Source organism: Diadema antillarum, unplaced genomic scaffold, assembly GCF_040938485.1.
Source record: "Diadema antillarum isolate AM-2024a unplaced genomic scaffold, OU_Dant_1.0 scf00000219, whole genome shotgun sequence".
Lineage (NCBI taxonomy): Eukaryota > Metazoa > Echinodermata > Echinoidea > Diadematoida > Diadematidae > Diadema > Diadema antillarum.
Genome location: NW_027271108.1, coordinates 169139 through 184714, shown reverse-complemented (window position 1 = coordinate 184714; position 15576 = coordinate 169139). Strand labels below are relative to the sequence as shown.

At 38.6% G+C, this 15576-nt stretch overlaps 1 protein-coding gene across 1 annotated transcript in view; it reads right to left on the bottom strand.

The window, feature by feature from the left end:
* LOC139724525 (alpha-N-acetylgalactosaminide alpha-2,6-sialyltransferase 2-like) overlaps positions 1–10015 on the bottom strand; it is a 42343-nt gene extending 32328 nt beyond the window's left edge. The window contains exons 1-2 of the mRNA XM_071635659.1: positions 9943–10015; positions 8664–9083 (exon numbers count right to left, since the gene is read on the bottom strand). Coding sequence (XP_071491760.1) covers positions 8664–8683 — 20 coding nt within the window. The 5' untranslated portion in view covers positions 8684–9083; positions 9943–10015. The remainder of the gene's footprint in view (positions 1–8663; positions 9084–9942) is intronic.
* Between the last annotated feature and the right edge of the window lie 5561 nt (positions 10016–15576).

The window sequence follows — 15576 nt, the reverse complement described above, 5'->3', positions numbered from 1 at the left end:
TGGTTGCGACTGAGTGCATAATATAGGCTTTTGGGATCAATAAGTTGATACTTTGCACGATTGAATCAAGTCAGCCCTGTAAAAGATCGTACCAATGCTGACCTTTTGTGGAGTAGGTGTAGGATTTTGTTTAAGATCAAATATTAATAAGGTGTGATAATTACATTTTTGAGCAGTGTATCTGTCACACAGCTAAAACAAAGTCCTCGCCTGGCGGTACCCTTCAATTAACTGGTATGCATCATATACAGTAGTGCATACGCCATAAATTTAGCAAGCCAAAATTTTTGCGAATAAGGACTTCCCGACATATAATAGCAAGTGGTTAAATTCTTGAGCATACATACATGTAGGTATCGCAATGGATGAAGAAAAATACACGTACACATGTTTCATAATCCCCATGTCGAGATCAGAATCAATATTTTTGCATGTTATCAAATTCGCATAGCACCCAACTCATGAAATTCATGAAAATAAAAAACTTATGAACTACATGGCATAACAGTAATACTTGTATACACCTCTCTCTGAACTGGGGCAAAGATGACATGGTATAATGATAGGATGTATTGTACATAATACTATCTTACAGTGACTTGTGTTTCAGTTGTATCAGACTGCAAGCATATCATTTGGTATTAAACCCAGGCCACAAAACATTAATTTTATGCATGTTTATTACATAACTAACATAATCTGCAAGTATTTCAGTTAGTTTTGTGGCAACTTTGATTATTTTATGAAACTAAACAGGCATAGCAGCAGAATGCTCTACTTTATTTCACTATTTAACTTGTGTGTATTGTTTATTGATAAAATCATGTAGAAATAAAACACACAAACATTCAAACAATAATCCCAAGGCAGTTTATGGACTGAAAGTAGAATAGAGTATTTGTTGTACACGACAAATCCATCACAAGTGACTGCAGAACAAATGATTCACACGAGTCTCAAGGACTGATTTTCTAAGGCTTGGTTTGGCATGTCTTCTGCTATATACACCTCTCAAATTACAAAGTTGGATGATTACTCAAGGATGATAAACACTCATTCATTTCAATGACGCTTGCTCTTTGTGCAGGAAGCAATTTTATCTGGGGACTTACATTGAAATAGAGCAAATCTGAAAAATGCCTTACTCAGTAGAATCCAAACAAATGTCTACAAGGTATTACTTACATGTAGAACTCAATATACCATAGCTAAGTGTATTGTGATACTGTACATATATATGTACATTCCAAGGTGTTATCTTTGAAAATTTTGCAGGCCACCCACCTGTATTTCAACAATCAACAACTTGCCAAAATACTGCCTCATGTGACAAAAATACACCATGCCACATCTCTAAGGTAGAATTGTTTTTCTTTCTTTTTTCTTTTTTTGCTTAAAAACAAGAAAAATACTTATTTCTCACTTACAGTAGTCCCTGTGCTTCTTGACTGCACACTCAATCACTCACAGCAATTATTAAAGTATAGATTCCAGAAATGATGTGTATCAGTATGTATGATCATGTGCATGACATAGAGTATGGTGTAAGCAGGGTCATTCATAAGAAACTGACACAAGAATGTTTATAGGGCCTTAGTGTTAGAACAATCTTCCTCCAGCCAGTAATTACTCAGTAATGGCTCAGGTCAAATCAAAACTTGCAATCCTTTAGAAACAAGTATGTTGCACCTGCATAGATTGTAGTTTGATTGTTCAAGCTCTTTATCGCAAACAATTTTGCAGTCTCCTGGCATTCTGAGCTGCCAATCAAACCTTTCTTAACTAAAATGCATATTGTATGGCTCATTCAATGGATAATATCTGAAACACTCTCAAGGCTAAATGACATCAGTCAACCAATTTTTACCATTTATAAACATTACCTGTTAATCTGTTTTTGTTTGTTTGCTTGTTTTTATTTTTTACCACTGTCACCTCTGAAAACTCTGAACAATGAAACTTTTAACTTGTGAGATCATTACCACCATTCATGATTTTAGTACTTTTTCATGTTTTTTTTTTGTCATAGAAATGTTTCTCTCGCATCTGCATCATTATATTCACCTTGTGTTGAAGGATACAGTGTACATTGTATTTCTGCTCTTGGTACCGTAAAGTTCCGTGTATAAGACGCACTATTTTTTCGTCAGAAAACATTGAAAATCGGGGGTGCGTCGTATACACGGGTACAGTCGAATCACAGAAAAAAATCTGTCATGTACACCCAAGTTTACAGGGCCAACTTGGGGCCATGTATGCCCATCGACGTTTGGAAGGTAAGTAATCACTAAAACTTACGGATAAATGAGCGATCTTTCAATCTGGACACACACAAAAGCTGCAAATACGAGATAAACTTACATCGGCCTTGTGTGCAGTAACGATTACCTGGCCATAGACAGCAGCTGTAACAGCACTGCTGTATGCTACCGATGTCAGTTTACCAAGCTACCAACAGCCAACCTAGTCGCTGGAATACGCGATGTACAGGTATCATTACTAAATTACCGATACCGTAAAACTTATCAATGTACTAGTACCAATATGGCCATAGACAAAAGCTGTAAAATACGGAGTAGGATCGACACTATGTCACCGTAAATATGAACGATGTGTGAAGCATGCATGCATATCCATGTCATTCGTTTGCTCTTCATCATTTCACGAGGCCAACTAGGATAGCATAGCTGGCTACACTGCACTGTAGCTAGCAAGCCTTTTGCAAAGGCAGCAGCTGCAGAGAGGCTCTTCTGCAATGGACTTGCGTGCACACAGCGATCGCATCGGAGAGCGCTTGCCCGTTGCGCGCTGTGTGTGCACGTCCATTGCTCTCTGTGTGCGTGTGCTGAAATTATAGCGAGCTGCCTTTTTTGCAAAAGGCTAGCACTGTGCATACAAGCATAGTACAAGAGACACACATGTTACTGGCAAACAACAGTGAGTGTAATTACCGTACGCACCGTACGTCTCGCCGTACGATCCCTCTGCTACACTTGCTGATGTTTTTCTTATTTTTCGTAATGAACCTTCCAGTCTGACATGCGTCAATATGCGAGACACCCTTTGCTATGTATGACAGCAAAGATCGTACTGTACACTCATGAGTACGATATGCATGACACATGTACCACGATTGAAAGGCAAAACAATAGCAAGTGAGTACCGAGACAAGTCTCGCATTTTGCGTCTTCCATATTTTGCCAATGTGATCCGATGAATACCGTTAAAAGAAAGTATAAAAGGAAACGAAAAAAAGAGAAAGTACATGCTGCATTCTAGGGAAATTTTGAGCTGAAATAATATGTATGACACACACAATATTTGCGAGGAAATTTTCGTGTTTTTTAATTTTTTATTTTAGGTCCGAAAGTAGTGGTGCGTCTTATACACGGGTGCGTCTTATACACGGAACTTTACGGTACTTGGTAATCATCTCTATGCAATTGGATTATACAGCTGGAGGCCTACATGTTTACTATGGTCTTTCACAAACAAAAGTTCCACTGTGTTTTTCTTGCTTTCACTTGCTTTGTTACCACAAGTTATCCACATACTTCAATTGTAAAGTATGGATAATTTATGTTTCTCTGTTTATCATTCAGTCTAGACCATTGTTGCAAATGTTGATTTTTTTTTGAAAGTATGAGAAACATTAAGTTAAAGTGAATGAACTGAATGAGTCTGTGACTTGCATATAACTGTTCAATTTCAGGAACAATTAGTGGCTATGAATACAAAGAACGACTTTACAGCTAGCGGAACTAAAGCTTCAACCTAAGTATACATGTACATATTTGTTAGTCATGAAGAATGATGGCTTTCCCATACTCTCCTTACAGGATAATGTGTCATTAGTGCTACTGGGTTACGCATGAAGTCATCTTGGCATAATTACGTGGGAGACAGCATGAGATTATGTATGATTCAGTTGAACACAGAGCAAGAGTGATACTTTGGGTGAGACGAATACGGGTATGTGGCACAATTGACTTGCTGACTGTTGGTACTATAGCAGGCTATCAGACAGCTGTCTACCGTGCAAAGTCCCTTGCCACTGCTTTTAACTGATTAAATTTGACAATCATGATTTCATTTCTCATGTTTTGGGTGTGTGTGTGTGTTGTTGTTGTTGTTGTTGTTGTTGTTGTTTTGACAAGCTATATGGGCATGACATGTACATTTACATAAAAGAGATCAAAAGACAAAAAGACTGTACTGGAAAGGTGGTCATGATTTTGTGTGGCTGCTATTGGCAGTTTTACTCAATTAAGATTGGTTTATCCTGAAGGTATTATGAGAAAGATACTCATACGGTTATTTTCATATTGATCCATATGGAATCTTTCCTTGGCCATATATGGCATGTGTAGGTCAGCTTTGTTTACTAGTGCAAATAGCCAAGCCAAGCCAAGCATAGCCACCACAAGCCTCAACAAATGCTGGCCATTTGGGTAAGGAGGGTTTCGGGTCATGCACTGTCCTGCACATGTTGGTAAAATGCATGCACAATTTCGGTCCAAAGATGATTTTGCCCAAGCTGCCTTGATTAAAGCAACTTGAACCCTACATCGAAGTACACAAAAAAAAAAGGGGGGGGGGGTTCACAGGGCAGTTTGGGATTTGGATTTGGATCCCAATCCAAGTCCAAATTCATGAGCTGTAGTTTCAATGCTTTCATTAATTTAAAAAAAAAAATCCCTTTAAAGTAAATCCTCCCTACGACTTTTTGTCATCAACACTACAAACTACCAGATATATGTACCCTTAATACAGGGAACATTCACTGCCATTGTATATGGTTGATACCAAGAGGTTGAAGTGAAATGCCATTCCATGCATAAGTTGACTCTTATAAAAAGAGTCAAATCAAAACATACACAGCAGGCATTTCATTAAACTTAGATGTACGGCGAGAAAGCAATATTGTATCATAAAGTTTCAAATTACCTGATACTTGATGCACACAGAAATATTCATCACACTTACTGTACTAAACTTATGTACAGATTAAACAAGGTACTTTATGTACAGATTAAACAAGGTAATGATATTACTGATTCACAAGACGAAGTCATAAATTGACCTGCATATAAATCTTCACTTTTAAAAATGACATGTTGTTGGTTTGTTTTTTCCAATAAAATCCAATGGAATGAATCATATTCACTGCAGAAATAAATGCAGAGTTGTAACAGCTCAAAAAGTCTATTCCATCAACCATGAACATAATAAGTTCTGGTAATATCTGTATTTTATTCACAAACCACATACTCATGTGGATATGAGGTGATGATGTCATCTCCACACATACAGGTACATGATTGTGATAGATAGCATTTGTTTCAAAAAAGCATGTGAAATCCGGAATCCTCAAGATTTTATGATTTCACTGTTTAGCCCTTTAAAGTCAGCTCATAACAGAAACTGCTATCACATTGTTTGCTTGATTTTACACCATTTCTTCAAACTTGAACATAGAGTGAGTATTCCCTTTAACAACATAATCTTGCATTGAACCAGTAATTCATGTTTAATCCCTGCATGTATACTTTTCATCCCCCCTCCCCCTTCTTGTTTCTGTTTTTGTTGTTTTCGATTGATTTCCTGCAAAATTATCCGCCGACTGACACAGATCCTGTTTGGTATGGAAAGCAAAGGAAACAACTTCAAGTGCATTCCCTACAGAGCAAATATTTTCTGGTTGCAGCATCCTGTTCCACAGTCCACTTGAACCACACACTCCCTATTAAGTTTCTACATTGTACATGAGTACACTGTATACTGTGTTAGTCGCAAGCATACCGTGTAATATGGGAGCCTACAGGCTTTGGTGTACGCATCAATCCGACTCCATACTCAAAAGGAGTGTTGGCAGGCAATTTTCATGGCCTCTTGGACAAGAATGGTAAAATTTTTATGGTGATTATGCTTATAAATGAAGTGAACACTCTACTATCTGTAACTGTAAATTGTGAAAAAGATGTGATATATTGTACATTAGCTTGTTTTATAGCAGAAGACAGGAAGCAATAAGATATCAATATTAACATCAATATCAATATCAATATCAATATCAATATCAAAATCAACATCAAATTATTATGACATGATAGGTGACTGATGTTACACCACAATTCCTAAAATGCTAGAATACTAGTGCAGTGAAAAAAAAGCATTCTGTTGAGTCTGTACTCACTGAAGTCGAGTGCACTGGTCGCTGGACCATTACATAATGTACATCTGTAATTGTGCATACTCTTTATTTTGTTTATAATTAAAGATACTTACAATGTAAGTGGTCACTTTTTTTCTCTCTCTCTTGGAGGTTGGGAAAAGGAAAGACTAACCTGATGTATGACAGGCCGTGTGATGGAGATTTTTCTGTAGAAGTTGGACATTAGTGGCATTCCTTAACTAGAAAAGCACTTGAAGAGCACAGACCTCCGCCAAGTCAGCAACTCATTTCCATCCTTACATGCATGCAATTTCCCCAAATACATTGAGTGTCAGATGCCTTTTGTTTACCTCCTTGCACGGCACCTCATTGCCAGAGTAGAGTGCCCGCTTTAGTGCGCGTAAGTAAACCTCCAGTACGCCAGCTTGAACCCCAAGTTTGTTGACCTTATATATGCCAAAAGATTTTAAAAATCCTTCCAAAATGCATAAAAATTCTTGGATCACTACCAAAGTTGAATGAGGTGTTCCTCGTGTCCATATTGACTTTTATGCAAGCTTCATCTTAATCGTCCGTACACAACTTTTTGAGTCATTTTGCAAACAGACAAACCAACGCCGATGATCACTTAACCTCCTCCTTCCTTGGCAGAGGTAATAAAACAGACAAAGTTGCTTCTCATGCAACATTGACAGTCATCTGACCCAAATAAGGCTGTAAGGCTGATAAACAGCTGACAGCAAAACATGCCAAATTGCTGCCACCATGAAATTTGTTTTCATATCCATGGATATTGAAGTCACACCATCCAATGATACAACATTGTACCTACAGAAATGTGATACAGATGATGTACTCATGATATTACTACTTGTTTCAAGACAACTCTGCGTTTATCATCTCCACAGAAATGCGTTTTCTGGCTTTTCAGTATTTGAGAAAGGGGTTTCTAACCCCATGATCAAAACAGCTTTGCATTTTCAACTGCCCAAATCTCCCCCCTAATGTTGTTTGAAAATCTTCATTATATGCCAGAAATGAGTTGATAAATGGTGCATCCCTGGGATACTTTAATTAGATTATGATGATCTTTTCCTGTGTGATACTATGCATACGATTAGTTATACATGCTATGCACTGACATTTGCTGGTATCCATCCAAACAGTTTGAAAATCTTAATTATATATGCCAGAAATGAGTTGATAAATGTTGCATCCCTGGGATACTTGAATTAGATTATGATCTTTTCCTGTGTGATACCATGCATACGATTAGTTATACATGCTATGCACTGACATTTGTTGGTATCCATCCAAACAGTTTCCTCCATTTCTATTTCTGGGAAAGTAAAGCACATTTGTACATTGTATCATAATACAGTACATGTACCAGTAAAAATATCGTGGCAGAACTGCCCTTGTCATTTGTTTACGATGACGTTGACTCTCCATTCTGATTTTAAAGGCATAATAACAGAGTTGAGCTCACTGGTCAATTACATACATTCATTAACAATGTAGTAGGATCAACATAAAATGATCTTCATCACTCAGTAAACCTCTGATATCTTGTACCATGCAAATATTGTTGAGTGCCAAATGATAACCTTTGTGATGACTATTTGCTGTAGTTAATGTTTACAGTTTCTTTTTCTGTTTAAAAAAAACACCCCACCAAAATAGTTGTTTTTGTTTGTAACACATAGTACAATCAGAAATGAATTGGGGGGGGGGGCAGATTAGCCACACAGTGACTTTTTCCACCAGCCCTTCACCATGTGCATCATTCATGGTCACTGTTGTTTTTTTTTTTCACCCTACTTTTTTGTAATTTACCTCATTATAAAAAGAATCTCTACTTTGATGTCACACGATACATGGTTTGTGGTACCAAACCGTTCGATGCATAAACAAGTAAATTGATTATTGACGGTATATGTTTGTACTCACTATTACGCTTTGTTTTGGTTTTTACATGGGCTGTCACTAACTACAAGACTAAGTATACCACACAACAGGAAGCTGCATAGCATTGTCTCGCAGTGCCAGCAAAGGTGCTACTTCAATCCAAAGGCCAATGCCCTGGACCCCAAACTAAAAGTAATACCCTGCCTCTTCTAATTTCTCTAACATCCTAATGCGGGCAAGAGTGATGATTACTGACGCTACATCTACCCTGCGAAGACATGCATGATTTATCCCGTAGGACCCCAGACACGCTAAATGAGGACACGGGGGCTTTATTTGAGCACAACTGTGCAGGTCATGTGGGCGTCGAGGTAGCTAGTCCCCTTCTTTTGTGCACTAATGACAATATGGCAAGTCTGAATGAATTGTGGAAAGGTGGAGGATCTTAAATATTGTCCCGTTTCAGGCACAGCTCTTTTTATCTGGCCTATCGGTGCATGACAACATCGTTGAATTTCACTGATGCATTTTAACTGCCTGTGCATGCAAGGCTGACGCTGACCTGTTCACACACACTTACCAGTTGGTGCAGAATGCCATGGTGTGCAGCGGGGGATGGAAAAGGAGGCTTTTTTCACAATTTTACGCAGGATGGAGATGACCGGAGGGTGGGATGTGGTGGGTGTTCCAACGAGACAAGAAGAGATGAGAGCCCGAGAAACGGAGGGATTTGCGCTGTCCCCCTTTTCCTAGAGGCACTCCATACGATTGCCGTCTCCGTGGCGATGGGTTGAATGGCTCCCTGTCCTCGTACTCATGCAAGCACTTTACTCTCACTGCACGTGCGGATGGGGCCCGTTCACAGTGCGGTTCCCACGGGGGTTGCTAACGTGTCGGCAGGCTAGCACCTCAAGTCATAATTTTATCCGTCCCCCCTCCGCTCTGCTCAGTAGTGTTGTGACTCGGTCTACTGTCTCTGCCTACATACAGGGCACTAGGGCTGCAGCAGAGAGAAAGAGAGAAGAGGAAGGAAAAAAATAAAGACATACATGTTTGACTATGGTACAGAATGTGAGGATATTACCAAGCGGGGCAGTCAGGCTAAGGCACTACAAAAAGAGGATTGATGAAGGAATATAAACAGACATGATCTCGACAGCTGTATTTGTATTGAAGGGTCTAGTGAGGAATATTTATTACAACGGATGAAGTGCCCTCTGTGTTCAAGTTGACGTACATGTACATTAATAATACACAGCAGCAAAATCTTAATAAAGATTAGACAGAAAATTAAGACAGGGTTGGAATATTTATTTTTGCTTCTGTGATAATCCCATCAGGATGCATTAAGTTAATCTAGAACTGCAATCATTTAGCAATTATTTTTTCTGAAGGGGGTGGGGTGGAGCTTTTCATTACAAGATTAATGTCTGATATTGAAATTTACTTTCATATCATTATATTTAAAACAACAAACAAACCTCAAGCATTGTAAGTTATACATTTGATACTTCCCAGATAAATTTCCACTGCTTACACCAACACCCATAGAGATTTGTAGAGATTTATGGGCAGTTCTGATTTCTATGAAACTCCTACCATATTGCTTAAATTTGATTAATCATTCCATTTCTGGGAATAGAGTGGCATTTCACTGTAAGACTACAGACTAAATACCAGTGAAGAAGTGTGAGTGCTCGAAAGAGGACAGGAGCTACTCCCAGCACAGTATCAGGCATAGTGATCTGGCTCATAAAAAAGAAAATAGCTCTTTCAAAATAGTGTACATGTACAAAGATAACAAAGAGACTACTACTACTTCTTCCTCATAGGAAATCAGATGCAAAGTACACACACACCACTTTCACAAAGTAGTATTTCTGCTTCCAAACTGGCAAACAATGTCCATTTTTGAAATCACGTTTATGAACGTACATTCTAAATATGTTCAGAGTTGGGAAGTGAGCAGGTGGAAAAGAATTTCCCTACAGACCGCAAATAGCACACTGCATTCCACACAACAGCTGTGTGCAGCAAAGTCAACAGGCTGTCGATCAAAATGAGCAGCTCCCAGTGAAAATCCATGCAAGATAAGAGTGTGCACATGCAAGCATGCATCACACACAAAAAGTGTGTTCCAACAGCAGGAGCGAGATTTGGATAGCGTTCTGAATCGCGATTCAAGTCGCGATCCAAATCTCACTTTTCTGATCACCTTTAAAATTAGGCAAAATTTCTACTGAATAAACATGATCAAAACATCAATGCTTTTTGGCAGGGGCTTACTGTATTACACAATGACCAAAATCTCACTAACTCACTCTTGTGGAACAACTGTAACCTCAGCCTGACCCCTAGTCAATAAAGCTACAAAGTACATATGTACCGTCATGATTGAGTGTGTGATGTGAGTTCTTGCAACGCATGGATTCTTGTGAATTAATCCTTTAACAGTCTGAAAGGAATCACAGGCCCACAGACAAATTATCGACGCTAATTCCCAAGATCTTGAAACCAACCATGTCAGACACTGTATCATGATATACCTAGGAACCTGACTCGGTACAGATCAAGAACTGACACCAGATTCACCATTGATTTGCAATGTACAATGAGTGCAGGTACTTATCTCAAAATTCTGCCACGACAAAATGTCCAGATTGGGTGTCTGGCTTTGAAAACAGACAATTTACTTCTCAAAAAACAAAAACACACAAACAAACAAACAAAATCCAACAAAAAATCCCATATAAGTTTAAATGAAGTTAGGTCAAATCAAAGCATTTAGGCAAATTTGCACCTTGTCGGTTGATTACAAAAAGTCCATGTTACTTGAGTGTCTTCCTAACATGGCTTCAAACAAGGACTTCACCACTGCTATCATGGGCCTGTCACCATGGAGAAGCTTGCATGGGAACTTGGTTGTGTGAAAATCGAGACCAAAGTGATAATACGATGTTTCTTGAATATATTATGTATTCAGGAATTAACCTCCTCTGCTGTTCATCAGGATGTGCAAGCTAAGTGCCGCATCCTTGATTGTACTTCACATCTTAGCTCCTGGTGAAAGCATCAGGCCTCGTGAGATGAGAATGTGACATCAGCATCGACGCGCTTGTGCAACATTTGAGATGAGCTCAGAGTAATGTGGCCAGGAAATTCTCAATTTCCAGGCACACAGCGTAATGTAGAAGGACCGCTGCATCCATAATTTGTTAGCAAATTAGCATATTGATGTTTGATAACATACAAGGATTTTGATACATGTATCTCCATTAGCGCAGCTATATTCACATCACATTTTACTCAATAAAAAAATTTGCTTGCATCAAGCTCAAATTATCCTGGGATTATTAGAGACAGATGCATGCAGTCTGAGTTTGGCCTTTGTTAGAAGATGGGACGTCTGACTGATACAAGTGTATGATGGGATCAGCAGTTGCAACAAATAGGGCCTACTATCTGTGTATCACTGCTTGTCAAGTTGAAACACTTGTTGTACCGTTGCAGACTAATTTGACCAGACTGCCCCCTACTAGCCCCTCTTTGATCACCTCCGAGTGCCCAAATACACCGCAAAAGAGATGAAATACATTGCAGAGGAAAGGATCACTTCATATTTTCCTCCCCTGTCTAGCTGACTCAAAACTTCTTCTACTTGAGCAAACGGAAACTGGGTTGGTGATTAAGCAGGGGGCTTCATGTCTGGCTGAGGCACATTCTGTTCTTGTTATTGTCCTTCGAAATTCCCAGAAACAGGATTATTCTGTTTATGGCATCACGCAACTTTCGGGTAATGGGTGACTACAATGTAGATGGGAGCAACTGCTGCACATGTAGTTGAACCGTTGAGGACGGGCTGATTTTGCTCCAACATACATTTCCCATTAGACACCTGTCCGAGTATACTCGGGAGTCATCGACGGGACTAGTCTTCAATGGGTTAAATCACTCTTCACCACTCAAGAGGGAAATGAATAATTTGGACCAATAAGATCAACTTTCCTCCCATGCTGCCACATGAATAACATCTTAAAATCTAGTCAGGGAGAGAAAAATATGATTTTTTTTTTTAAATCTTTACGCAGCTACATATTGTACAGACATAATCATGAAGGACAATAATTCTGACTTCCAACACTGCCATTTACATCCTCAAAACAAATTACATTGTAAAACATGATGGATTTACAGTTCCCAAACAAACACACGATTTGCTTTTTTTCAAATTTGTCCCCTGCAAAGCAAATGTTCCCAGTATGGTGTTTATCCATGATTACATACACGCACTTGTAAAGAATTGATGAGAAGCAAACATGAACAATATTCAATCATAAAACTGTATACATTGAGAGCAATTACTGTACATTGCAGGAAACTAGAATTAAAGCCTGTGTCAAACCGAGTGTTGTATGAATATTGTTCCATCAAAGTAAATAGTCTTAAATAATTTTTTGGTGTTTTTGCAAATTTCACAAGTCATTTGATATTCAGCATTCTCTTCATATCAATAACATGCCAAAGAACTTGCCTTGTGTAACAAAAAGCAACATATTGTCTTATTTATTGTCACATGAATACTATTTCTCTTTCCTTTGCACTGCAATTTCTCAAATCTTGGAAATGCATTAAAACCTCTTAAAATCTAGTGGGGAGGGGGGAAAGATGATGTATGATGTGTTGGTTTTTTTTTTTTTTTTTTTTTTTTTGGGGGGGGGGGGGAGCTTTGTCTCTTACGTACAAATGTTGCTATCTACAATTCATCAAGAAGGGAAGCACTTATTCTGACTTCAACCTTTGCCTTTTGAATCTCCAAACAAGTTATATTGTAAAACATGATGGATTCACAGAAAACAAAGAGGCGATTTGCTTCCTGACAAATTTGTCCCGTGCAAAGCAAATGTACCCATTACGGTGTTAATCCATGATTGCACGTACACGTTGTACTTGTAATGAATTGATCACAAGCAAACACGAATGTATTCAATCATGAACAGTATGCACAACTGTATATCATGCATTAAGAGCCATGGCACTGCACGAAATTAGAATTAAAGCCTGCCACAAATTAAGTGTATCATAAATACTGATAATGTTAATACTCCCGAACAAATATTTTGTGGTGTTTATACTTTTGCAGATTTCATGAGTCATCATATATTCAGCATATCAACAGCATGACAAAATATTCACTGTGTGCAACACAAAGCAATGTATGTGGTCTCCAAAAAGAAAAGTTGCTTTACTTACTTTGTTCATGCTTGAATACTTTTCTTGATAATTTCTCATTCCTTCCCTGAGGTTTTTCCAATCTTGCTGCGTGTATATGCAGAACATCGTAAAATCTAGTAGGGGAGGGACAAAAATTATCTGTCTTTCAGTCTCTTATACCCCGTTTAGAGTCCCCCAAAACATGGCAAATCTCCAAGAGACATTCCGTCTACTTGAGAGCATGGGACTCTGTAACATTCAGGGCACAAGGCATCGGGAGTGAGTTTTGGGTGACCACAGCCTAGTGCGGGTCTAACACAACCTCGGAGAGTTGCGCAAGACCCGTGCCAGATGGGGGGAGGGGGCTCTAAATGGTCTCTGGGGTGAACACGCACACACTTCCAGCGCACTGTTTGTGGCAGAGTGCGCATTCATATGCGATCACGAGAAACTGCTGTCTCTCTCAAGGAGGAACGTCTGACCACTGGTTTCCATAGAAACATATATGCCAACCTCACATTAGATGATCAGGGGACTCTGAACAAGGGTCCCTCTCCCCTTCACTGAGTTACTGTCAAACCAGAAACATTTGGGAGCACTTTAATTTAAATGCATAATGTGAAAGTTTTAGGTCTACTCTGTGCATTGACTGCCAGTGGCAATTCACAACAATTTCATGAAAAAACAAATGTCTTGTGCAACACAAAGCAACATACTGTACAGTATGCAATCTCCCAAGGTTGAAATTGTTAACTTTGTTCTCACATGAATATCTTAATTTCTAACTTTTTCTCTGCGGTTTCTCCAGTCTTGCTATGAATGCACAACCTCTTAAAATCTATTAGGGGATGGAAAGATGACTTGTTGTTGTTTTTCTCGCTATCCTTGGTAGCTATTGAAAATATAAAGAAGGGAAACACTTATTCTGACTTCCACCTTTGCCATTTGAAACTCCGAACAAGAATGTCACAAAACATGATGGATTCACAAGAAGCATCTACACATGGTTTGCTTTTTGCCAGGTTTGTCACCCACAAAACAAACATTCAAACATATGATGTTTATCCAGAATTATGGTACTCGTCATGAATTGATCAGATGCAAGCATGACTCATTACAATAAACAAGGAGATTCATACCACTAAAAAGAAAACCTGAAGTAAAGCCAGCAACAAATCGACTGGATTACTAATACTGCAGATATCTACATGTACTCATATGTTTTTAGGTGCTTTTTTATTGTTTTTTGTTTGTTTGTTTATTCTTAGTTGACAAACATTTGCCATAAAATGCGGGAAAAGAACATCTCCTGTAACACAGTGCAATATAAATTATACAAAATTTATGTTGTCTCTATTGTAAGAAATTCTTTCTCTTAAAAATGAATACTACTAACATTTAATTCCTCATCTGATGTTCTCAATGCCAAAGTCAACCACTTGTGAAGTGATTCTCAAGTACAATGTTATGTAAAAGTAAAAACAAAACAAAACAAGAGACCCGGGGGTCTCGCGCTCATCCGAGTATCGTAAGTTCACCTCCCATGCGTTCTTGCAGATTCTTACCCAAGAACATCAGAAATTTGGGGTGGGGCCAGCTTTAAGAGCTGGGGACATGGTGTCCATTTGCATACTGTATACAGTACCTCATATATTTCGCGAGTCTAAATTTTCGCGAATTAGGAATTCCTGACGAGTGGTTAAATTCGCGATTGTGGAGTCCTGTACTGAACAGAGAAATGTACATGTGTACGTCACACCCACATCGCGATCAGAGTCAATATTTTCGCGTGTCTTTAATTTCACAAATAGCACCAACTCGCGAAATTCACGAAAGTAAAAACTGAGCGAATATTTGGCATATACAGTATTCCATCATATAGGTAAAAATACCTGCCAAGTACATTGTACCTATTAGAAGGGGGACTATGCAGTTTGTGAAAAACAAAAAGACTTTATCACTTCTGATTCTAGAGAAGAATATTACTGAATATTCCTTAATTTAAGGAAGGCATGTTGCCCTTTCAAACACTTTGAGATCCTATCCCTCTAGGAATACTACTAATAAAGTAGTTATTAACCAGTATGTACCGGCCATAGCTTGTACTTGTAATCAGGAGCATCTGATTTTTAAATTCCAGAGGACCTCACCATGGAATACAGCATCCAGGCACATTCATATACTGGACCTTTTACCAATAGACAAAGAAAGGGCTGTACCAATCAGTGCATTATTTCATGATCATGTGCATGATACATAAACAGCCATCTTCTCAGATGGAA